Genomic DNA, 27,095 nt, shown 5'->3' on the forward strand with positions numbered 1-27,095 from the left:
GTCAGAAGCTTTGAGCAAAATTCCTTGCCCTTCAGTGTGTGCTAAATATCTCAAAGTATGATGTAGGGAAGCAACATGTGGTTGTCTAGGGGCATGCAAAAATTGGCTAAGAGTTTGAACTGTATAGGATAGATCAAGCCTTGTATGAGTTAAGAAGTTGAGTTTCCCAACTAAAGATCTGTATCTTTCTGCTTCAAAGTAAATATCCCCATCAGTGTTTGACAACTTGATGTTTAGAGGCAAAGGTGTGACCACCTTTTTTGTTAAATCAAAACCAAAACCATGTAAGAGTTCTCTGGTGAACTTCTTTTGACTAAGAATGATCCCATCTGATGTATAGCCAACCTCAATCCCAAGGAAATAATTTAAGTGTCCTAAGTCTTTAATGCTGAATTCTTTGTGTAAGAAAGACTTCAATTCTTCAAGTTTGTGAGTATTAGTTCCTGTGAGTATCACATCATCCACATAAACTGCAGCAATGTTGATGTCAGTACCATCCTTATTAATGAATAAGCTGTAGTCATATTTGGATTGTACAAAGCCTTGACTTTCCAGAGCTGTCATTAACTTCTCATGCCATTGTCTAGATGCTTGTTTAAGGCCATAAAGTGACTTAAGCAGTCTGCAAACCTTGTTTGTAGGATTAGGAATGCCTTCAGGAACTTTCATATACACTTCTTCTTTCAAATCCCCATGTAAGAAGGAATTGTTGACATCCAATTGGTATAATGGCCAATGATTGCTAGCTGCAACTGCAAGTAAACATCTGATTGTACTCATTTTAACAACAGGACTAAAAGTCTCTTCATAATCAATGCCATATTTCTGATTGTAGCCCTTGGCTACCAATCTAGCTTTGCACCTTTCCAGAGCACCACTAGATTTCAGTTTGACCTTAAACACCCATTTACATCCTATTGCTTTCTTCCCCTTAGGAAGTTCCACCAGTTCCCATGTTAAATTCTGATCTAGTGCTTGTAGTTCTTTCTGCATTGCTTCCACCCACAGATGATGCTTGGCAGCTTCTGCATAGCTTAGTGGTTCAGTGATGTCACAAACATGTGAAAGAAAAGCTTGAAAGTGATCAGGAAAAGTCTGGTATGAGACAAGGTGACACCAGTGTTCAGTGGGAGATGTTGTTGCTGTATGACAGACATAATCATTCAGATAAGATGGAGTTTTGGGTACTCTGGTGGATTGTCTAGGTGGGTGTGTGACCATAGGGGGTTCTGTAGAGATGGATGCAGTAGAGGGAGCTAGAGTGAGAAGAAGAATGATTATCACCAGAGTTTTCTTGTGATGGAAAGAGGTGTGTAGAATCAGAAACTGTAGTGGAATCTGATGGAGAGACAATGAATGGTGAAACTGAAAGTGGAGAATGTGGAGGGAATGTAGTTTCTGGAGTGGAAAAATCAGGAACCTCAAATGTGGATGGTGACACAAAATCAGGAAGGAATATAGCATTGGTATAGTTAGATGTAGGTGTATTGTGTTTGGTGAAAAGGTGGAAAGGGAAGTGGTTCTCATGGAAAGTGATATCTCTGGATACAAAGAATTTATTAATGTCAATTTCCAACACTTTGTATCCCTTTTGTGAGGTGGAATACCCCATGAAAACACAAGGAGTGGCTCTCTTGTCTAACTTGGTTCTCCCAATTTTGCTTGTGGAAACATAACACAGACAACCAAATGTTCTGAGGTGAGACAGATTTGGTGTAGTGCCAAACATTATGAGGTAGGGTGTATCATTTTGAATGGCCCTCAAAGGCATTCTATTGATCAAATATGCTGCACACATGACACATTCACCCCAAAACCTAGCAGGCACCCTTGATTGAATATAGAGAGCTCTTGCTGTCTCCAATAAGTGTTTATGTTTCCTCTCAACCACCCCATTTTGTTGAGGTGTATGACTACAACTTGTTTGAGTTTGAATCCCATGTTTCAGATATAATTGCTTTAAATCACCCTCACACAACTCCTTGGCATTGTCTGATCTGACACATTTGACAGAAATACCAAATTGATTATGCACCATAGTTAAGAAATCAGTCATCACAGGAATTGTATCTTTCTTATTTCTTAACATGTGAATCCAAGTAAAATGACTAAAATCATCAACTATTGTGAGGAATTGATTACAACCAGTGGTAGTCTTTACAGAGTGAGGTCTCCAAACATCAATGTGGATCAATTCAAAAGGTGTTGTAGTCCTAATGCTACTGCTAGGAAAAGCTTTTCTAACTTGTTTAGCTGCAGGACATACTTGACAAATTGTATCCTGTATACAAGAATTGACCTCACAACTGGGGTGTGCTAGCTTAAGTTGACTGAATGGTAGGTGTCCTAGTCTTAAGTGCCACAATTTGGCATTATTTATATCTAAAGAACATGTTGTATTGCAAACATGTGAAGGCACTGAAACTTCTCCTGTCAGTTGTTCTTCTCCCACATTGTATAATCCAGAACTGACATCACCAAGAGGAATCAATGTCCCGTTCTAACAGCAAACAAAGCACTTGTTATGAGTGAAATGCATCTCACACTGTAAATCCTTACACAATTTGTGGACAGAAATTAAGTTGTACTTAAAATCTGGGACATATAGCACATTTTGTAAAGTAATTTGGTCATTCAAAGTAATTGAACCTATGTGTTTGACTATTACCTTACTGCCATCAGGAATTGTGATATACTGATTTGCAACAGATTTATATTCAGAAAACAAAGACAAATCATGACAGAAATGATCTGAAGCACCACTGTCAAGCAGCCAATTAGATTTAGCAGAAAGCAGACAGATATTACCTACTATCATGGCCAAATTATGTGGTTGAACAGAATTGTTGGCTCCAGAATTATGAGCTCCAGTGATCTGTTGTTGTTTACTCGGCAACTCCATCAATTGTTGATATTGTTCCACTGTGATAGTAGTGTTGGGTTCACTAGTAGGATGTGCTGATACTTCTGTGTGTGTTTCATTGCCATGTGACATAGTTGTTGTCTTTTGATCTTTCAAATGTATGAAACCAGGTGGATATCCATGGATCTTGAAACATCTCTCAATACTGTGTCCTGGTATCTTACAGTGAGTGCAAAAGTAGCTTGATCCTGTTTTTCCTTGCCTGTTGTTTTGGAAACCAGTTTGTTGTGATCCAGTGACCTGAGTTTTGTAGGTTCTGTTGTTCCAATGATCTCCACCAAACCTCCTTTTTTCTGCCACAAAAGCCATTGACTCTGGTGGATGAATGTTCTTGCACACTTCTTGGTGCCTCTCTTCTTGAGCAAACAGTCTATAGGCTTCTGAGACCTTAGGTAGTGTTGGTATCATCAACACATTTCCTCTTATGGTGGCATATTGGTCTGTTAACTTCATCATAAACTGCATGACCATCTTTTCCTGTTGTCTCTGAAAAACTTTTTAGTCACATTACATGTACAATTATTGCAGGTGCAATATGGCATTGGATGTGCTTCCTCAATGGCATCCCACACAGACTTGATCTCAGTAAAAAATTCAGAAACAGATTTGTCACCTTGACTTATCTCAGCCAGTTTTTGTTCTAATGAATACACCTGAGCCATAGAAGCATATCCAAATCTGTCTTCCAAATCTAGCCACACATCTCTGGCTGATTTCAAAAACATCACACTTTTGGCAATCACCTCACTCAGATTTCCTAGAACCAAAGAACAAACCAGATCATTGCATCTCTCCCATGCCTTGCATTCTGCAGTTCCTACATCAGGTTTGGCAATGCTACCATCCACAAAACCGATTTTGTTTTTAGCTGAGAGAGCAAGAAGCATAGATCTCCTCCAACCAGTGAAACCTTCTCCATCAAATTTAAAAGAAACCAGCTGAGTTGAGTTAGCATCTGAAGGATGGATATAGTAAATGCTCGAAGGATCTTGGTTTGGTGGTAGTTTTCTTCTTGAATCTCCCATATTCTCAGCCATTTTCCAGGATTATGAACCAGCTTAGATTGATTCAATTTGAATAAATTGCAACACAAATCGCAACAGAAACACAATTCTGATTACAGAATTCAGGAATCAAACACTTTTAGAACAAAGAAGAATTAGAATGAAGAATGAACTTAGCTCGATCAATCGAATTTCAGAAATATTTTTGCGTGATTTTGATGCGGAATTTTTCAGGAAGAAGAGAGAATCATGTAAGAACCTGCTCTGATACCATGTTAGAGTTTTGGGGAAAACAGCAAAACAAAATTTTGTATTTCACAATATTGAAGTAATTACAGAAGCTGATCTAATACATATATATAGTGATGCTATAATCTAGAAGCTTCTATGTTGATAACAAGCTTTCTAACAACCAAGAGTTGGTTATAATAGAATGGTGACGTGGCATTACTGAGTCATCAAATGCTTATAACAGCAAGCAGTACAACAAGTAGTAAATAGAGCAGCAAAGCAATGATATATTCCAACAGGTTGTTGCTAATTGTAATTGGATTATACATACATTTGAGTGCACAATGCTCACTGTGCAAGATGTATTGTAAATGAATATGGAGAAAGGTTTCAATGTAGTTATATCTATAAGTGAATTTTTTTTATACGGAGTATATATGTTATACTCTGTATGATCTATATGTTGTATGGGTTTGTATATATTCGTTTAAAAAAAGGGGTACATAAACGACGTGTTAATTGCTAACATGATACATTAATACACTACATAATTGATCGTACCTTGTGAGCTAAGTATATATACGCGTTGTGCATGTGAGCTTAATTAATTATTAGAAAAATTTGTCAAAAATAAGCCAACATTTTGGTCGTCCTTCTAAAAACAGTTCCACCTTTGAATAATTCAACCTTTGAGGATTATCTTCTCATAACAGTATTTGACATGTTGGTACTGGATCGACAAGTAAATTGGACAAGTGTGTCACTCACTAATTAGTTTAATTTCTTAATTTAATTGTAACTCTCTCTTTTCCAAAAATCAATCCTTATCTTTCTTCTTTTCTTTCTTATCCCCTCCCCCATGGCTCTCACCTTAACATTTGGAGTACTTAATTGCTTTAGCCACCAACACAACGCCACCATCAACATCACTTTCACGCTTTTCTTTACCACCAACACAGAAAAATAAACGAGAAATATAAAGTACCAATCCCAAATTCCATCAGAATGGTCGTTTAATGTGAATAACTCTAACAAGAGTAAATTTAATGATTTGTGGCCATGAGATTACATTTGGTTACAAACTATCAAATCTCACATTAGGAGGATGCCCGGAGGAGGAATGAAAATGAAGGACCCAAAAAAAAATTATGAAAATTTCAAATTGATTTTTGAATGGTTTGTGGCTAATATATCGTGAAAGAAGGTGCGTGAAAATCAATTGGAGGTGTGCGCAAATCACTTACTCCAAAGCATCCACCAAAAAAAACCCAGAACCACCATCACCTACCAGCTTGATTAACCTTCTCATATCCATCATCAACACTCGTTAGGGCTTGCATTTGACCCAGAAATCCAAAAATATGACTACACATCTGCAGGGCTCCAACAAACGTACTCAAATCCTCATCACCTTCGATCACAGTAAGAAAGACCCCATCAAAGGCGGCGGAGCGAGTGGGTGCGTCATGACGCACCTGAAGAAGCCTGACGGAGCTGAATTCAAGGGATCGGAGTGAGAGAAAGAAGGGAGAAGTAGGAGACCAAGAACGAGAGCAGAGGAGATAACGAGGCAGAGTATGGGAGAAAAAAGGTCTGAAACTGGGCAGAGTTGAGGCCAGGAGATAGAAGAAGCACGTGTCAGGGATGAAGGATAAAGGGAGAGCAGAGTATTTTTAAAAAATAATTAAAATATAAATATAAAAAATGGAAATCTTTTTTAATAATTAAAATAATAAAATAATCTAGACCAATTAAAGAGTGACATGTGTCATGTTTAATTTTATTTTATTTAAAAAAATTGACATGCTAATAAGGTTATAGGTAAAAAGAACTGTTTTGGGAAGATAACCCTCAAAGGTTGGATTATTCAGGAATTACGCAAAGATAAGACTGTTTTCAAAAGGTTGGCCAAAGGTTGGCTTATTTTTTACAAATTTTCCTAATTATTATTATCATTGAAAGTTTTTTTAATGATTACCACCTTTTTTAAAGTTCAGTTATGGAAACTTACCACCTTATAAAACGATTTTCGAGAAATACCACCTTTAACTTATCAAAAAGTTAAAAGTTACCACCACTTAACATAAATTTAATTTAACAACTTTCGTTAAGTGGTGGTAACTTCCAACTTTTTGGTAAACTAAATGTGATAATTTTCAAAACAAGTTGTATATAAGTAGGTAAGTTTTAAAAAATAAACTTTAAAAGGTGGTAATTACAAAAAGGATCCTATATTTTTTTTTATACGGAGTAATTATTTACGAGTTTGTTTAAGAGTATCAATAAACAATTTATTCATGAGCTTATATAATTATATTGATGAGTATTAATATGGTTATATTCATGTTCAAATTCATTTTTTCAAAGTTGTTACGACTCTATATGATAGGAACCAAGTAGGCGAGTAGTATATCAACTACTTATAAGGATCACCTCAAATACAATTAACCAACTAATATACTGATAATCACCAAACCATCAATAAATGAACATTAATTAATAATCAAATATGGAAGAATAAATTGCAAAATCACACACAGATTATACTTGGAAAACCCCTTCAATGTGAAGAGCAAAAAATCACAACACTTGTGAGAAGTCCACCCTTATCACATTCTTTAATTTATTATAACAAAACCGAGTGAAAAATAACTCAAATCCGTCATACAGAGATTTATAAACCACCAATTCTTTTATATGTAACAGATAAAGAATTCGAGGAGCAAAGTGAATAATATCACCAAATACAGGAGTTTTACCCAACAATTATAACATACAAACCGAAGCTCAAACGATGACCTAACTGGTCAATTTGAGGCCCTCATATATCCTCAAAAAGTTGACAAAGTTTTAGCAAAACACGACGATAGAAATTCCAGCAAGCAACAACTTCGTGAAAGTTGTCACTGAGAACCCATACAAACTGAACAGTGGTTGCACCTCCCTCTTTTTCTTTCTAGTTTTTGTCTATGTTCTAGTTTGCGACTGATGCCTAATTCCTCTCTTAGGACATAAGAACACCCTAAACTTCTAAGAGAAGCCAACCCATTTAGGGGTTGTTTGGTTCATTAAACTGGAATTGAATGGTATATATCTAGGAGGAAATGATTCTAAACTCCATACCAACGTGAAATTGTTTGGTTTAGTAATGGAATGGATTCCATGTCCAATATGTATTGTTTGGATCAGTCGACATTTTTCACAAATTGGACGAACATAAGCTCTTATTTTCATATTTATTATTCCACAAGACAGCCAATCAGAAATGTCACGAAATCCCCCACGCTTCTTGGATGCCCTTAGCGCCGAGGACTCCTAGAGATGGAGAGCCCCTTGCCTTTTCTAGCCTATTCTTTTGAAACAATTTTTTTTATCCTCGTTATATTTGCCCATCTTATTTCCTATTTTAAAGTAAAGTTAAAGGAGTTATAAAAAAGTTTAAACAAGTAACTTTTCCAATTGTTCCAAATTCCAACTAATTCTTCGTAAGTGAGGTTAAAAGTTCAACCATGGCAGCTAAGTAATAGAAGGAGACAGAGAGATTACTAATTAAGAAATATAAAATTGGAACTTGGAAATGAAATATCAATCACAGCATTCGCAATTTTCTCCTCTCCGCAAAGTCAATACAACATGTCGATATTCCATTTTCAACAGCTCGCCGGAGAAGGAGCCGGTGATGGGTTGCCGATTTCTGAGATAGAGGAGTTGGTCGTTGCTCTGTGTCGGAGAAGAAGAAAGGTCGCGGGTGGTCGAATCAAAAGTGGTGAGACAACTTCGCTCTCAAATCTTTGTTGTTTTTTTTGGGTGAAAGAGACGGGCCTAGCCCAAACAAAAGAAAGGAAAAACTAACTGTTAAACTACGTTATTGACTACTCCAACCATCATGCTGCCACTGCTGGAACTCGACGGAGGAGCTCCACCCCACTAAGGTCCTCCAATAAAACGGCTCTAAGGCTCACCGGAGCCACTTCCATGATCACAAGCTAACTCCATAGTTAGCTAACCAATCGGCGGCTCGATTAGCTTCTCTATAACAATGGGTAACCACTACTTCCCATTCTTGTTTCTTAACCATCTCTTTGCACCTTCTAACAACATGATAATAAGGAGAGCCGGGTATATCCTCACCTAGCAGAGCACGAGCTACTTCTCCCTCTTTGTTGTAAGTTAGGGTTTGTATGGGTGGAATGTATATTGAATCTTATTGGGTGGGATGAGTATGAGATTTTAGGGGGTTGGAATGGAATTGAAACCCCTTGATAGTTTGGTATGAGGTTAGCCCCAACTAGGGGCGAAGCTAGACTCAGTAATGAAGGGGGACCGATTTTACATACTGTAGTACGTATTAACTCTGATTGATCATCCTAATATTTACTCCTTAATTGTTACAAAATCAAACATAACATAAGATTATAAGAACATAGACATTTGTTAGGAATAAATAAGCTTCGTAAATTGACCTTAGTTAATACGGAATAATGCTAAAGAAAACCAGTAAAAAATTAAAAACCAAACTCATAGGAGGTAAAAGTTACGTAAGTTATAGTGCAAAGTGTATGGAATAATAAAATAGCCTACTTTTTAGCTTGTTTTTTTAGGGAGGCCCACCTTTTAGTACTACAATAGTATTATTTATTTAGTATCTTAATTATGCTTTATCTTTTAGCAGTGGGCCCCACACTATTTTTACACTAAAAATTCTTGTTGTGTCCGCAGTAGAGTACTACATTGACTTATTTTTTATTGGTACAGCAGAAACTTGAGGGGGGCCATGGCCTACTTAGGCCTAGACCTGGCAAACGGGTCTTTTGGGTCGGATTCGGGTCGGGTCTATTCGGGTCGGGCATTTCGGGTTATTTTTTCTCGGGTCGGTTTCGGGTATGGGTCGGGTCAATTTCGGGTTTCGGGTTACTTCGATTTTTTATAATCGGGTCGGTTCTGGTTCGGGTCAAAATTTCAGGTCAAAGTCGGATCGGGTCAATATCGGATCGGGTCGTATCAGATCGGTTCATATCGAATCGGGTTTTTTGGGTTATATCGGGTTTTTCGGGTTGGGTCAGATTTTTCGGGTTTCGAGTTTTGATCAGCTTATTTATCTTTTGTTTTGGTGGTCATACATTATTATTGTTTATTTATGATATTATTATTACAAAAAAAATTAAGGGTTTTGACTTAAGCGTATACGGTTTGAAGTTTAATGGTTTATGGTATGAGAGTTATAGTAAACAATAATTTAAAGGTTACCTTTTCAATTTTTTACAAGTGATAAAGTAGGCGATTCTAGTCCTAGTTCTACTATTAATTTGCGGTCGAGAAAATGAGACTTGAGACATGTACAAATATAATACTCCCTAATAAATTATCATGATTTAGTAAAGTAAGTACTTAACTAGTATAAAGACCAAACACTCGGATTACTTAAAGGTCAAAATGTCGTTATAAATGAAATTTATGGTTGCTATTTGATTATTTTTATTAAGTCGCTTTATTGTATTGTCATTTATCTTTTTTTATGTAATGAAATGAGGACTTGTAATGTGATATACTTAGATAGCTCCTAATTTCAGATCGCATATATTTCATATTTGTACCAATATCTTTCGTTGGTACTATTTGAAGATTTTTGGGACAGTCTCAGCGTACGACTACCTCCCGCTTCGACCGTATGTGGATGAAATGAATGAGATTCTATATATGGTTATATGATGCCACAATATTATACAATACACACGGATTTTGTGCATTTATATACTGATATCCAGTTATTGTGTTATAGTGCCATAGTATAATAATAATAATAATAATAATAATAATAATAATAATAATAATAATAATAATAATAATAATAATAATAATAATAATAATAATAATAATAGTCCCTCCGTCCCGGAATACTTGACCTGTTTTCCTTATCGGGTCGTCCCTTAATACTTGACCTGTTTCTAAAAATGGAAATATTCTAACAATATTATATTATTTCTCACTCCACCCCTATTAACCCACCTACGAGGGAGGCTGCATCGCTGGTAACCAGTGACACAATTACCCCATACCCGGGGTAAAATTGTAATTTCCGCTCAAGAGTTGAAAAGTCAAACAAAATATTACATATGGGCAACAATGACAGTAATTAGTACAGCAATGACAGTATTTTAATACAACAATGACAGTATTTATGCAAACGATGACAATACTTATATAACACTTGTATACATACTTTTGCTCATTCATTTAATATGCAACACTTTTATCCATTCATTTAAGTGATCTCTTTACTTTTTATATTTCATTAAAGTTGTATACATAATTTCCTTTTTTTGGGTGATTGTGACAATATTTTAATACAACAATGACAGTATATATACAACAATGACAATATTTATATTACCAATGACAATATATACCAAGTTAGCAACACTTTTACACATTTATTTAAAGGTGGACCATGTTTCCAATATATATATATATATATATATATATATATATATATATATATATATATATATATATATATATATATATATATATATATATATATATATATATATATATATAGGTGGGTATGGGGTAATTGTGTCGCTGGTTACCAGTGATGTAGCCTCCCTCACCCACCTACCCCCTACTCCATACAAAAAACAATTAAAAATTCAACACCTACTCTCCCCCAACCCCACCTCTTAACCCACCTCCCACTAACTACATTAAAATAATACCCCACTATCAACTACTACCTATTAAATTAAATAAGTCAATTCAAGTTCATTAAAATCTGTGACGGTCAAACCGGGTCGAGTATTCCGGGACGGAGGGAGTAATAATAATAATAATAATAATAATAATAATAATAATAATAATAATAATAATAATAATAACAATAATAATAATAATAATAATAATAATAATAATAAAGTAAATAATTATAATATGAAAAGCTAAAAAAATCTTATATTATATTTGAATTAATTGGTAAATTTGAGTTGCTCTTCGGTTCGGATCAGTTTTAGATTTTCGGTTCGAATCGGTTCGGGTTGATTTAAAATTTACAGTTATTTTCGATTCGGGTTAATTTGGTTTCGGGTGGAGATCGGTTTGGGTACTTCGGTTCGGGTCGTTCGGGTATCGGGTCATTTCAGGTCAAATCAATTACGGGTCGGTTTCGATTTCGGGTCGGGTCTATTCGATTTTCGGGTTAATTTTGGGTCATCGCTTCGGATCAATTTCGGATTACAGATCGGATCAATCGGGTCAGTTTTTCGGGTCCGGATCGCTTTGCCTCTGGCCCCAACCGACCTATAATATGGGTAGAATAGATTCTAACTCCTTTTCAACCCAAGGACAACCAAACAGGGCCCTTAGTACCTGAACTACTCCATTGGACAATGACCCAATACTTAGACAGTTGGACTCACAAATTAACACAAGTCAAGAGATTTATTTATGCAACAAATGAGCCCAAGTTTATTCAGAGTATCTTCCAAAAATTCCCACGAATTTACACACGAACGCTTCCCCTCTCCCCCTCCCCCTCTCCCTCTCCCTCTCCCTATTCGGTGAAACTGACTCTGGGATTCCGGGTACTTGCCGGCCGGCGGCGGCGAACTTATCTACCGACGTTTAACTAGGTGAGATTAAATTCAGTTGTTTATTTTAATTATTATCGTCATCATTCGTTTCCAAGGATTAGTTTTCATTGCTCACTCCTGAATTGTTTGTTTACCTTTCAATTTTCATTGTTTTGTTACCTTCTTTTATGTTCTGTTTTTGGGGTGAATTTGAAACTTTGATTGCCAGATTTCTCTTTCCTGGACACTTTGTTGTTCCGTCTTTGGCATATATTCATATCAGTTGTCCCAATTTTGATTTTCACGCATTCTAATTCACATTTTTACTCAGTATTATCTTTAATGTCAAGACCATGTTCAGTAGTTTTATGCCGGCTAGGTTGGAGGTGAGTGATGCGCAATGTGGTATGCCATTTCTTAGTTCATTGGTTTGACACTTGCACCATCTTTTATGCAAATCAAACAACATTTTGATCAATAACATTTCTTTTTATTTATTAGTACACTACTGTAGTGTGATATATGTGAATAGTGCAAAATTCAAAGCTGAAAGATTAATTGTGGACGGAGGTCTTAGTAATTGATGGTTTATATGCATACTGTAAGAACTAAGAAGACAGCAACATACTGTTAAGCGTTCGTCAGAAGTAAAAAGAAGGGGGATAAATTAGAACTATGACAAGTATTGATGATTATGTGCGTGACTGGGAGTTAACTAATACGGTGTTTGTTTGCTGGGAAATGTTCTTTCGGAAGTGCCGTACAATGTTTATTCAGTAGGCAGCTCCCCAAATACATTTCTAGCTTCTCAAATGAAATAAAGTGAACAAGCCAAAGCCTAATTGTGACATTAAGAAAATATGAAGCCTATATGCTATGTTACTCAAACTTTTCATTTCAATCAGAACCTATGTTGGATACTCAACACCATGACCAGGGTATGGACACTAACACTGTTATGAAAATTAGCAAAAATGATCACCTATATATGTACTTTAAGACAATGTCAGTAGCTAAGCCCTATGTTACTCGGACTCTTCATTTCACCTCAAGTATTCGTGTTAAATTTTCAACACACCGAAGTGTCAAAGATGAAGAACAAGTATGTACAACTTTTAATTTAATTAAAGTTGATGACTTGATGCAGTTAAATTCTTCCTGAAATTATATTTCAATATCTTTCACCAACTTTTGCGTGCATAAAACTTGGAAATGGTACATTTCTATTTTATATGATGCTCAGAGATTTCAGCTTACTTACTAGTTTGTGAACTTTGAAGTATTTGCCAAATAATAATGCTAAAGAATTTGCTTCCAGCCTTCCGTGAGGCTGTTTTGATGATTCTTCCAAATAAAGTGGTATATGTTCAATTTTGTATGTAGTGGGTGAAGACAAGACTGTTTTGATACTTAGAGAATTCGGCCTCATCTCTCGTGTTATGGCAATGAAGATGATCGTAGATGAACAAAAGAAAAGGACCATGGCGGCGTTAGAACGCCGGTTTATGGCTGCAAAAGCAGAGGCACAACCCCAAGTAAGGGTGAAGAGAAGGCCTGAGGACACACTTTCGAAGTCTGCGCCTGGTGGTTCTTCTGTAGGGCCTTCGGTTGAGGCACCTACTGCTTGCATGCTGAATGCTTCATCAAAAAAAGGTCCTCTTTCCCCATCAAAATATCACGACCTTTGTTCTATTTGTACTAATTGACTGAGAAGAAATGACTAAGTGAAGCTGCATCATAAGATTCTTGAGATGCAAAGGACTCAAAGTGTCATATGAGCTGTAGTAGAACCCTGCAGTAATAGTGATCGACAATCTAAATTCGTCTTTCTAGTTGCTGGCTTTGCTGCTTCTTCGAAATGCCACATGTATGGTGTTAAAATTTACTTATATAGGGGCACAGCCGCATAGGGCTCTAATTGGAGCTGAATAAACCTAAGCTTTCATTTCAGTGATCTAATAGGTGTTGTTTTCTTTTTCAAATGCTTCTTAGCTATTAGTCACCTCTTTCTCACTGAATTAAATTTTATTAGTTCTTGATAAATGATTTATAAAACCAGTTTTAGATGACAAGTGAGAAGCAGCTTACTGTTTGCCAACTAAGGCTGAGTGGTATTTTATCGAAGAGCGCTGAGAGTTCAGCTACAAGTTGCTTACTTTATGTGGTTGTTTGTTTTGTCTTGAGTATCAATAGACTGCAGTTGATTTTCTTAGTGGCCATGCCATACTGAATAATGATTTTCTTCCTGATACTGCTTATGCTACTGGATTTATTTGATGGAACTCACTTGTGCATGCTCGGATGAATGCAAAATTCCCGGATAAAATTTAACGAATTTTCTGATTATACTCAGCAGGCCTGGGAGGAGAGGGTCTTACTTACTCGCGTATTTGTGAGCCAGTGCATGAAAATCTCCTGACAGTTGTAGAGGTGAGTGCTTCATGTTTAAACTATCACTATTGAGCTTCCTGTGTTTATGGTACATGTATGTGGTCTTTATGTTTAAACTTTTTCCTGGATCTTCCAGACATCTAATAAAGACAAGACCACAGTTGATAAAATTTTACATGAGGTCCTTCAAAAAGGTGATTCAGCTCAGAAGTACATCCAGGGCTCTAGGAGCATCAAGTTGGACAACTGGATTCTACTTGACAATTTTGTCCAAGGGAGTAACACGTCTGTTTCTCGCTTACGAGCATTGCGTGCAAACTCCAAGCGCTCTAAGAGGCATATGTCCATGAAACAGCTTAAAAAGTGTGGGTTGTTAAATCTTCCCCAGGATGTACATAAGTGAGTTTATCTTGTTTTGTGCATAGTAAAAATTTCAGCTTTTATTTCTACAGCTGCAATGCATGTCATTTTAACTCTCTGGTGGAGATTATTTTTCTTCATTATACACATGCTCAATGTTGCAAACTGGCAACATTATCACTAGACTATGGTGGGCCCATATAAGAATAGTTGCTATTCTCTGGACTAATTTAACATCGTCTGAATGTTCCCAAAAAAATGAAAAATGATCTAGTATATCATGAAATATTCTTATAACGGTTTGTTTAACCTATGCAAATATCCATTACCAAAATGTCTTCCCAAATAGGCAAATAATTACTCAATTTCTGTTAGATTATAAAATGAAAAAAATGGCAATGATAGGAGCAGTGCTAACTGCTAAAGAAAAAAAGGAGGGCGTACTAGCAGGCGCTGGTTGATTTGACAGATAGATAGCGTGAGTGCATGACTAATCTTCTCCAAAATCAGACTTCAGATATCTGAACAAGATAGCAGATTAAAATCCTTCCTGCTATTCTTTTAAATGGAAATTTTATTCAGTAAAGAAGCATAAATTTTATTATGGATGGATTATGTAGGCTGATTGACTTAGCTGTTTCATGAATATTTGTTCATTTATACAGAGTAGTTTGTGATGAACATGTGGATGTTGGTTTCCATCATTCAATGTGTTGCATCTGCTAAAATTCTTGGTTCAGCTTGCCTGCTTTGCTGAAGTCATTAGTCTTTGTTGTGTTGGAAAACACATTTCAAAACTCTGCAATAGTATAAGTTTATTTCTTAGTGTTGCGGATATCTTCCCTGGTTGGTAACATTCTGCTGAAGCAAGATTTTGTTTCCGTTCCCAATATTGTTATGGGCTATAAGCCTATAACCTATGTTTTAGAAGTGGGTTGCTAGTATTAACGGTTTTACACTTTTGATGTATAAGTACCTGATTGTCTTGGCTTGTTTTACATCTGAACTATTCTAATTTTTGCATCAGGCTGTCTCTTGAATCTCTCAACTCCCCCTTCAACATTTTTTATTTATAACTTTTTGTTAGTTCTTGAGCTATTTTTTGCCAATAACAATGTTTGAGTTGTTTATTTTCATTTGTTTCTAGATTTGAGCTTTTTATGCCAATACATGAGATGTGGCAGAAGTACGTAATGCAACTTTTGAAAAACAGTGGGTAAGATCTCCTTCCCCTGCGGGGTTTTTTAAAATATTTTTAATATTCTTTTAAAAATTTATATCATTATAAGGAAAGTGCATTGGGCTCTTTCTTACTGTTTAGGGTTGTTTGAATTTCATGCTTGTAGGAAAAATCATGTGGGCCAGTCTCTTTACACTGCAGATCTCCATGGTGCTATTCTTCGAGGTTTCTGAATAAACTACGCTCTAATATATTATATACTTCGTATCTTATTTGTCTAGGAAAATGCAATATTCGTGGTAAAAATTGGAAAGTTTATCTTAAATAAGCAGTAGTTTGCCTGAATTATCTTTAAATAATTTAAAATGGACTGATGCGTTACAAACACCAGACTTCCTGTTATTTATGTTGTTTTTTTTTTTGGGGGGGGGGGGGGGGGGGGGTTGGAATAATTTGTATTCCCAAAAGTGCAGTATCCAGGCTTGAGATCAAGAATTCAGTATCACAGAACATTTTTTGAGGGTAAAATCTAAAAACCAGTATGGTCATTCAATTACCCAATATCTTAGTTATTCTGCCTCTCTTTTATATCACATACTCTGAGTAACTTCTCTATGTTACGGTATTACAATTAGTACAAGGTACTTTCGAACAATCTCTTGTTTTGGTCATCCCATACAGATTGGACCAGTGTAGCCAAAGGCTTTAGCGCTCTTCTGTGCTTCAAGAATCCATTGGACCATTCAAAATGGAGGGATGCGTTACAAACACCAGGGCTTTCGGCATGGAATGACCACAGACAAGCATAGTGTGCACAGACTACCAGAGCTCAGTCACCTTGCAATTGAAAATTAAATCCACATGATTCTCAGGCTATTCATCACAAAAGATGCATAGAATAGAGTAATCTGAGTTCGTGTTTTAAGATTGTACAATTATGCATAAACTGCAACCCATATTCTAAGATTCTCGTGTTTTTAGCTATGGGACCAGAGAACTCAAGTCCATTCCCTCTTTTTTGCTTCACCTTCCCGGCTGATTTCCTTGGAAAACCCTGCCTCTTTCTTTTTCTTCTCCCTTTAGATATTGTCCTTTCTCTTATGCCTTCTGTTTCTTACTTCTTAATTTTTTTCTCATACTTTTTTTTAGCATAGGAACTATCTTTCATCTAACGCAGAGAATCCTCTCTAGAATTAGGGAACCAATTACATGCAGGGGAGTTGATTTTTTAAAACCTAATCTATGCGTGTGGCCTGACAGCCTGTCTTGAATGACAAGCCACAAGCCACAGGAAGTTTTGGATTTTTGGGTTGTGTATAAATCTCCCATACTCAAGTCTAGTGAATCATAGTCAGAGCTCCCAGAAGATTTCCTGATAAAAGTCGTAGTATGGGAACTTATCCTCACAAGAGAGGGATTAAGGAATGAAATTCGTAGTTAGAGGAGTTAGGGATAGGGATAGAATCATTTTGACCTCTGATTTCTTGCAGGAGTTAGAAAGATACGCTCCGCTGGTTGTTTTCTATTAGATCGGCAATCGAAAAGTTAAATTGCTCTTTGAATTAGCAGGCCATGGATAAAACTCTTAAGGGGCCTCATTTGCAACCAGTTAACAGTAAAAAAAAGAATGAGGTGGCCATTCCCCGAACCTTGTGAATGGAATCTGTGAAAACCTCCCAAACTGTTATAAGGATACCCCTCCAGATGTGAGACCCCATTGCATTTAACCCCAACCTTGGGTTTAATATTTTTCCTTTGTTCTTTTGGCTGTGGGATGTAATGGACTAAATCAAAATGGCTCTTAAAACCTCTTCGCTTCCTTTCCATGAAGTAGAAGATGGTCTTCCCGTTGTCGTCCCGTTATCGCTTTTGGATCAATTGGAAACAACCTCTCTGCAATTGTAGGGGTAAGGTTGCGTACACCCGACCCCCCCTTACCCCGCTTCTTGCGGGAGCCTCTTTGAGGTAATGGGGTAATGATAATGATGATGATGATTGCACCTCATGGTTAATTTTATCCGTCAAGTCTCTCCACCATTGTTTGATATAATATGCTTTTAAAAGTCTTTTCAACACCTAATTCCAAGTCCCCTCCTCCCTCCTTATTTTGGTCAAGCAATCATGTCCCAACTCCCAAGCCACCAGTGAGCTTTCGAAGCATTATGGATGTTAAGACAAGATTGCTTGGCCTAAAAAGGAGGGGGTATATTTTGAATAAAACAACATAATAGAATTTTGGGATACTATATGAGTCCGTGATGTAATCTTGTGGCCCGGTGACCAATGTTATGAGGTCTAGTTTTGGCATAAGTATCGTTGGCTATTGCATGGTTTATATCCTTCACATATCATGGTGTATAGGACTATACTGAATGATGTTGCATATTCATGTAGGAATATCCAAATTTTAAAATTTTAGCTTTCAAAAATTGTGAAGTCTCTTAAGTTATTCTTGTAGAATCACAATGAATAGGAATGAATCTAATGAAAAATTCAATATAACAAAATTCAACGGCTTTAATTCTTAGTGTGTAGTACTTGGTTTGAACTTGGGAGTTGAAATATTTATTTTTTAACAACTTTAACCCTGGCATAATATCTGCCTTCCTTTCGGACTCTGTAAATGCTATTGCAATTACAGATTTACAACTGTGACTAAAGCTCTGTTTCATTCTTAAAAATAATGGATGAGACAAGTGCTTGTCTAAAAGAGGAAAATAGAGTTTCTGTACCTGTTGCTTTAAGCTAAATGTATCTGTTTCTTGTCTCTCCGGCAGTGGTTGACTGCAAAATTGACTCCTTTATTGGGGTGGTCGGCATCATGATCCGTGAAACAGCCGAGACATTTGGAATAATTACACGAGAAAACAATGTTCGAGGTATATAAACAATAACTTCAACGCCTAAAATGTTATTCATTTGTTTTTAATAAACTTGTTTGTGTTTTCTTTCATCCGTTGTTGGCACAGGCTTTCCTTTTTGAATTATGTGTTAAATCTGTCTTCTTGGTTGTTTACTATCCCAAAGTGGTAAAGGATGATGCGTTATGATGTGGGTGTTGCTTTTCCTGAAATTATCTAGCCCTGTCCCTCTTTTCCTTTGAGTAATTTGCTTCTGTGCTGAAATGAGTTTCAAGGTGACAGTAGATTAGTGGGCGTGATGAATTGTTAGCTCCTTGTTGAAACAAGTACACATTTGATGCTTCTATCATGGTTAATTTTTTTTGTCTATTTTCTTCGGAGCAACAATATTTTTGTAGGCGGTGGGGGAATGAACAAAAAGTCTAATTTCTTCATGAATTTTCATTATTACTCAATACCACCTCTAATTTTGTTAAGGAAACTTTTAAAGGAATTGACAGAGTTAGGGATTGGCATGTATTAGCATACAATGTGTTTTACAAAATTTCTTATAAATTCATGACCTTCACCACTAGCTGCAGTAAGCTTTTTGAGGGTCTATTCGACTATCATCAGCATACAACTTCTTTTATGGCTCCGTTTATTTGACTTGTGATACTCCAGTACCAGGCATCAAGAATAACATCAACCAGTCGTATTCTCTTTCAAGATCACATGTCTATGGAACTGAACTTGGTACCCTACTGAAGTCATCCATCACCTTGGATCTTGTAAATTATTCGAATATGATGATGGCTGTGTTACCCCTGCTTTGTGTCTATATGTCCTGTCGTAACGGTTGGAAAAAACATATACATTCTTGCTCCATTTAATTTAAGGTCTCTTCCTTTCCTTGATTCTTAATTCATTCCTTGTTTGCATATGTATGACCTTTTTCTTAATCGTCTAAGAACGTCAAAATCTGTGGAAACTGTAGATCCTTGTCATATATGATTCTGTTTGCTCTTATTTTCGAGTGCTTGAGTATTTGTAAAATTGTGTTGTCATTCGTTCTCGACTATTTCCAGTTTGCATAAGTCTCCTATCTTCAAATGTTTTGTTTTGGAGTACCCTCTTTCCTGTGATTTGTCAATTAACAGCTGCAAGTTGTCCTGTCTGTTTTCTCTCTAGATTTTTTCGGTGCTGTCCTTTGTTTTAATGTGCATTCAAGTTTTCTACTCTTTGTTCGTTTGTTACCCCGTATCTAACCTGAACTTTGTACAAACTTGTACAGTTGTACCAAAAAGGAATTCTGTTTTTGTATTTCAAGCTGATTGCTGGAGAATCACATTGCTTGGTGATAAATGCACTTCAAGGAAATTGGATACATTTTAAATTAATACTATCAGTTGTATGCGAGGTACTCTTTTTTGTTATATTTAGTTCAACTACAGTTGTCTGTCATACCTGGTTAATTTTGCTATTATATAATAAGGTACTCCTTACTATTGCAGAATGTTACTGTAATGGTGGCTGATGGAAAAAAATATAAGCAGACTTCAAGCTCAAGGTAATGTACCGCGCCACATTCAGACTCAAGGTATTGAGTCCTGTTGCTTGCTCAGTATGTTTGCAGAGAACGTGATGGTATCATCTCATGTTTGATTTATACTGGGAACACATTTTGATTTCTAGAACTTGGCTGAATGTGAAACGATCAACCTCTACGGGAAAAGTGACACCAAGTTTGCTTTTACTCGTAAATAAAGGGACTCCATGAGATGCAAACATATATACTCAGATGCCGATGCAGTTACAGTGAAAATCTGAGATCCTTCTTAACATAGTCTGTCAGATATCAATTTGGAGTGGTTCAAGTCCTCAAGTTTTGGTTAATAGTAAGATAGAAACTTATGATTCGTTAATAGTCGAATATTTTATATGATTATGAATGTTGGTTGGTCAATAGTGTTCGTATCCTAGTGCTAGGTTGGTGCTACGTTCAGCAACCAACTTGGTGTAGTATTGACAATGAACCAATCATTAGAGTGAGATTGAGTTAGCTTATTCCCTTTTATGTTATAATATAAAAAGTTATTGTGTTTGATTCGTTTTTGTTTTTCTAATTAAGTACAGCTGTACAGTGTGTCAGTGTTAAATAGGCAATTACTTTTTTGATGCCGCCTTATGCGTTTCCTTATATAATAGAGGTGTGGATGTCCTATCAACCATTGTTGTTACAGAAACTTAACCATTACTCCATAGCTTGTTACTCCTCTACTCGGTTCTAAGCGGAATAGTTGATTACTGGGCAAAATCTATACTTGTTACGTCGAAGAATTCATTTGGTGTCATTTCTAAGATAGAAATGTTACGTGGTAACCTATTATGTATGAGTTTTGTGTGAATAGCCTTGTAAAACTTTTTGTGGTAACTTCTAACCTTAAAATATACTCCGTAGTTTTTTGGCGAGAAATAACCTTATTTTTAATACAGACGTAATATTTTCAGGCGTCTGCGCGTATAGGTCGTGTATCTATTCTATTTATTGTTTCACCCTTTCAAAGGTAGTATATCTATATTTATTGTAAACATAAAAAATACTTGTAATTGTCCCACTATTATATCTTATACACAAAGTACTCCGTATTACTTTCCACGATTATCCACATTACTAAATTTCATGTAAATACAAGTGTTGCGAATAAATAAAAGGGCGAGAAAACTAACACTTCGTAAGCTCTTTTGAAACTTTCGCAGCTAACCTCATCACTCATCACTCATCAGTCATCATATCCGACTCACACATTAGTCACACCACAATTAAAGTCATGTGCACTTACTGCAATCATTCCACGTATGCAGAAGACGCCTCTCTCTCTTTATCCCATTCCGTTACCAAACACATCATAATTGTCGTACGTTATCAAGAATTATTATTGTAATTAAATAATAATAATACAACTTATAATACGGAGTAACTCAAGAATCAGAATTCTGAAGGCTGAAATTTTTTGTACGAATTTGCTGTATTTTTTGTTTTCAATTTGCAGCAGTTGATGGTCGGTTTGGGGTCCATCTCCCATCACAATATTCCTTGTAGTATTTGATAAATTTTGTATATCCGTGAGATAGAAATGAACACGAGACCAAACACGAATTACCCGTCCTAGTTTGGGGTCCATTTGCCATCACCGAATTTCTTGTTTGTTTAATCTTTATGCTTAACCAAAAAGTAAAAAAAAAGCTTCAAATTTTGTGCTTTGTTGTGCTTTGTAGCAATTTGTTTACCAAAAATGCTAATTATTCTTTCACCCTTTTTGCTGTAATGATGCACTCAACTGGCTGATTTTGTGGCCCTTCTTCTTCTCTATCTTTCTAGTTTTCTGCTACCAGTTCTTCTTATCTTTTTCTGCAACTTTTTTTTTATATAATTTTTTTTTTGTTTTATTTTTCTGGGATTTGAAAAAGACATTGATGTTTGTAATGCTTCTAGTTCAAGCAAAGGTGATTCTTTTAATTTCTAAACACCCATAAAAACAAACAAAAAATCATCCAGAAAATTATTTTAGCTTCTAATTTAAGCTAAACCTCAAAAAACCCAGATTTTTTTATTTTGTTTTTGAATTTTACACTCAAATCTTCAAACTAAGCTAAATCAATCCAAACCCAGTTTTTATTTTGAACCCAAATCATCTGATACTTCATTAGTTGATGTTTTTGAAGCTTTTGTTCAATACAAAAATGGCTGATTTAAGCTAAGGATAAAAAAACCCAGATTTTTTAAACACCAAATCTTCAAATTGAAGCAAAACTATCCCAAACCTGTTTCAATTTTGAACCCCAAATCATCAAATTTTAGTTTAGTCGATGATTTAAGAGTGTTTTTGAAGCTTTTGTTTGGTGCAAAAATGGCGGATATTGGAAGGTCAGGGTCATGGAGAGAGGAACTAGCTAGCTTAGTAGATGACGGGATTAGATACAATAATGACAACAATAATAATGGAGATCCATTTATAGCAGCAGAAATTCCAAAAGAAAGCAGGCATTTCAATTTTGATGCTCATTTTGGAGGAGAGAGAAAAGAGGAAGAGGAGGATTGGAAGGATCAGATCAAAGGTTTTGCTAAAGCTTGGGGTGAATTATTGTTAGACCTTTCAAGAGGGTGTAAAGATATTGTTCAACAGAGTTTAGTGGCTGAGGATTCTTATTTTGTTCAGAATTTTGGACCGCCTTTGGCCAAGATTTCTAGTAGATTATGTTTTTTGAATGATTATCTGCCTGAGGATCGACACCCGGTTCATGCTTGGCCTATCATTTTTTTCGTTTTCCTTCTCGCTCTTGCAGGTAATCTTTCATAAGTTTTTCTTTTATTACTATGATTATTGTTAATTAGATGTTTGAAAAACTCAATCTTTGGCTTTCTGTAGGAAAAAAAATCAGAAGTATTACTTGTTTGTTGAATGTTTTGTCAGCAAGACAAGAATTATGTTGCAAACTTGAAACTAGTCCTCCAATTTTAGTTTTGTATGAGTAAATCATTGATTATGATGAATTAGTATTATAGTGTGTCGCTTTCTTGCAAATGGTGGTTGTTGAATGAAGTGTTGTTCAGCTTTTTGATCTGGACATCATTATCAGTGGCTATATATTAATCAATAATTGACTGATTCATGTTTAGTACATTGCTGTGTATACAAGAGTATAAGGGGAATTATTTGTTTGGGTGTGTGTGAAACATGAAAGGGAGCGATGTAGACGGAATTCGATCCGAGGTCTTGGATACCAGCTCCAATACTACATCCAAATAAGCTAATCCGTATACTGTATACATGTAGTTCAGGGTATTGTAGTTTTGAATTCAGTTTTCTTGTCAGACTGTTTGCAATATGAATCCATAACCATGATGATAGGAAAAGCTGTTGCTTCTTTCTTATGAAAGGTACTGTTTTGCCTATAATGTTTAAGTGGTGAAGTCCATGCATACCCTATGTTATTACGACTCTTTACTTCCCGTCAAGTTTCTATTTTGGATTCTCGGCACTCACATAGTAGTGCCACTTGACACTTTATTATGGATTAGAAACATGCAAACTTTTTACAAGCTGGGTGAGTTTGGCTCTTGGACACATGGTAGTATCCCAATTACTCGTATCATGAATTGAATGTTACCATTTCAAGTGTTCGATGTCACTCAGAGCATATTTTAGTTCTTGGGATGCAGGGTATAGGAGAGTGGTTTTAAATTGTCATATATACCTCGTATTAGGGAAATGCTTGTAGGTGGTAGAAATCCCACCATTACTCCATAAGTACGGGTTATTGGTTGTAGTTGTTCTATCAGTGATCAACGTCCTGTGTCATTATTACATTCACAAACTCTCTAATTACAGATCATGTCATCTTGAACGTCTTCTCTCTCTCTCTCTATACTTAAATTACATATTGTACTCATGTTTTAGGGCCTTTCTAGGCTATTCTGGTGCATTCTGGTGCATTCTGGTTAATCTATGAGTTTTGTAGTCATTTATGTTGTTCTTGACAATCTTTGATGTCATGCAGTACTGAATGTAAATAATGCACACGATAATCCGGCTCCTATTGTGAAGAAAATGCTTATACATCCTCCTTGCGCTAGCACTATACTGCTTCCAGATGGTCGGAATGTAGCATACCTTGAACAGGGTTTGCCAGGCAATAGAGCTAGATTTACACTGATTTCTCCGCATGCTTTTCTTTCTTCCAGACTTTCAGGTATGTGAAAAAATTATTCAAGACTATTGGATAACTAGGTGGACTTTTTGCCTGTGTTTTTTACCATTTTTGTAATTAGAAAGTTTTTCTGTGAAGGTATACCTGGAATTAAGGCCTCCTTACTGGAAGAGTTTGGCGTACGTATGATAACATATGATCTACCTGGTTTTGGTGAGAGTGACCCTCATCCGTCAAGAAACCTCAACTCATCAGCCATGGATGTGCAGGACCTGGCCAATGCTTTGGGTGTGAAAGATAAGTTCTGGGTTTTTGGATACTCTAGTGCAGCGATGCATGCATGGGCCGCAATCAAGTACATGTCAGACAGGGTTGCAGGTAAAATTTCTCAAAAGCATCCTAGCTTTAGCAGTGTTTTATCCTTTTAAGTTATTTACTGTAAGTTACTAAACTGTTTAATGTGCTTCATTTATTTAAACTGGCAGGTGCGGCATTTGTTGCTCCAATGGTGAATCCTTATGAATCGAGCATGACAAAGGAAGAGACAAGTAAGACATGGGAAAGATGGGAGCAAAGAAGGAAGTTCATGTTCTCCACAGCTAGGAGATTCCCAAGCTTTCTTTCTCATTTTTATCGTCGAAGCTTCTTTTCCGGAAAGCATGGTTCACTTGAGAAGTGGTTCTCCCTGAAACTCGGTGAAAAAGTGAGTTTTTCTTTTCTTCTTAGATGGTTACTTGTGAAATGATATTTTTTTCGCAGTCTCATGTTCTCATTCTTTTCTCTTTATTAGTGTAACTATCATTGTATAAGTGGTATTTCCTTTACAGCCCTGGTTGGTATAAATAGAAGGATGGTAATGAATTTATAATGTAATTTATTAAGGGAAGTTACATGACAATATTCAGGGTCATGGAGCTTTATCCCTAGACATGTAGTTGTCTTAATAAATTTTCATTACCGCTCAATACCATCTGTAAACGGGGTAATGGTAATTTATGAAGAAAAGAAATATTTTTTTTTGGGGGGGGGGGGGGGGGGGGGGACAAGCATCAACATTACCTTGCACATTGTTATGAGGCAGTGTAAATCCATTGTCATTATCAAACCTACCCAACGGGTAGTTTAAGTTTCTGTCACTGCAATGTTGAGTAATAAATACTTCTAAAGTACTACTACTTAGCTTCACGGTAAAAGTCATAACGTCGTTCTAGTTTGCTTTAGGTTAGGTGCATCTTTGATCTTTCCATATATAAGTTAATCCTTGAGAAGTAATTATGCCAATTATATTTGTTTGATACAAAGTATGTATAGAGAGTATAGACAGGTTTTACATTATGCTTTTTAAGCCCTGTTCACCAGTTTCATCACCCCCATGCAGGATAAGGCTCTGATAGAAAAGGCGAGTTTTGAAGAATTTTGGCAAAGGGATGTAGAAGAGTCAGTGAGACAAGGACGTATGAAATCATTCATTGAGGAAGCCGTGTTACAAGTGTCAGACTGGGGTTTCAGCCTTGCAGACTTACAGATAAGGAGGAGGTGTCCGGGTAAAGGCATCCTTCCATGGCTCAAATCCATATACGGGCAAGCTGAATGTGAATTAACTGGATTTTCAGGGCCAATGCACATATGGCAGGTTTGTCTCGTCATATTACTCATCTTTCTCCCATTTATACTGTGATTTCTTTTTGCATTTTGGTTCTTGTTCATCACTTCCATATAACCCTATTTTACAAATTCAGCATTTCGGTTGTGTTTGTTGTTCTTGGACATTGATAAGATCCCTCCATTTACATTTAGCAGCATATTAGGGTTACTTGGTTTAACAGAAGTTTATGCTCTAAATTCAATATACTTGGTATTTATTACTTGGTTTTAAGCACTGTACTGAAAATGGTAAAATGGTGAACAGGGGTTGGATGATCATGTTGTACCACCATCAATGGCACAATACATCAGCCGCACACTACCAGGCGCTACATTGCATCTGCTTCCAAGTGAAGGTCACTTTTCTTACTTATACTTCTGCGACGAGTGTCACAGACAGATACTATCCACACTTTTTGGAGATCCACTGGGTCCATTTGATAATACTACAGTTCAACAAGATACTACACAAGAAGAACAAGATACAGATCAGTCTTTGGCTAACACAATTGAACAAGAGGCATCTACTGCTAATGCCGCACAAGAATGAGACTTCATACCATATCTTTTTTTTTTTTACTCTTTTACCTTCTTGTTCAACACTTTCAGAATTTTTACTGTGACAATAGCAACATTGTAAATATGCTAGCTTTGCTCTACTAGGTTAAATTGCTATCTTCACCGAGGATTCATCGTAATATTATTCAGAGATGGATCATTTTGGTTCATGCTGATCTCAAGCTACGAGTAGGTCATTGTATCTAGTCCTGCTGCATGATGATGACTACCCGCGACTTTTAATAGATTTACCCCAATACTCTATACACTTTTAACACTGCACTGGAACCGGTTTGTACTAGAACCAAAATTAAGAAAATTTGTGACCGTAGTCCCGACCGAAAAAAATCTGGTTTGGATCAAACGAAATCAGTTTTTCCTAGTTTGGTCTTGGTTTGGACTGAATTGGACATAAATTATTTAACATAACATCATAAAATTTTCGAAATCATTTATTTCCAAACAATTTATAGTTAGTAATCTTCATTTTAAAGGAGTAGAAATGGATATGAAAGACTAGAGTAGGGGGAAAAAAAAAACACATGATCGTAGGGCTCTAAAGAAGAATAATAGTTTATTTAATTTAATTTAGACCAAAAATACAGATTAAAATTTAAAGGATAGTACGCCGAATTAGAATCAACCGGACCGGTCCGGTACATATCCGGTCCAGTGTCTGTCTACTTT

General features: G+C 36.2%; 2 protein-coding genes across 4 annotated transcripts; both read left to right on the forward strand.

Annotated features, from left to right (window-relative positions):
* The first annotated feature begins 11,627 nt into the window (after window positions 1-11,627).
* Window positions 11,628-20,601, forward strand: LOC110789482 (ribonuclease MRP protein subunit POP4). 3 transcript variants are annotated; one of them, XR_002533609.2, is made up of 10 exons: window positions 11,628-11,783; window positions 13,107-13,376; window positions 14,077-14,153; window positions 14,251-14,513; window positions 15,622-15,690; window positions 15,821-15,879; window positions 18,432-18,533; window positions 19,789-19,914; window positions 20,009-20,064; window positions 20,190-20,601. XR_002533609.2 is itself a non-coding variant. In XM_021994149.2 (9 exons), the coding sequence occupies exons 2-8, from the start codon at window positions 13,163-13,165 to the stop codon at window positions 19,887-19,889; spliced, it is 885 nt and encodes a 294-aa protein (XP_021849841.1). In that variant the 5' UTR covers window positions 11,628-11,783; window positions 13,107-13,162; the 3' UTR covers window positions 19,890-19,914; window positions 20,009-20,601. The 3 variants fall into 3 exon arrangements, 2 of the variants coding, with proteins under 2 accessions (XP_021849841.1, XP_021849842.1); XM_021994149.2 differs by having other exon boundaries at window positions 20,009-20,601; XM_021994150.2 differs by having other exon boundaries at window positions 14,080-14,153; window positions 20,009-20,601.
* Window positions 20,602-21,478: 877 nt separating this feature from the next.
* Window positions 21,479-26,590, forward strand: LOC110789483 (uncharacterized). Its single transcript, XM_021994151.2, has 6 exons — window positions 21,479-22,841; window positions 24,057-24,248; window positions 24,345-24,584; window positions 24,692-24,909; window positions 25,585-25,839; window positions 26,116-26,590. Exons 1-6 carry the CDS (start codon window positions 22,406-22,408, stop codon window positions 26,398-26,400), a joined length of 1,626 nt encoding a protein of 541 aa, XP_021849843.1. The 5' UTR covers window positions 21,479-22,405; the 3' UTR covers window positions 26,401-26,590.
* The last annotated feature ends 505 nt before the right edge of the window (window positions 26,591-27,095 follow it).

The sequence above is a fragment of the Spinacia oleracea genome, chromosome 5, assembly GCF_020520425.1.
Source record: "Spinacia oleracea cultivar Varoflay chromosome 5, BTI_SOV_V1, whole genome shotgun sequence".
In the NCBI taxonomy this organism is placed as follows: Eukaryota; Viridiplantae; Streptophyta; class Magnoliopsida; order Caryophyllales; family Amaranthaceae; genus Spinacia; species Spinacia oleracea.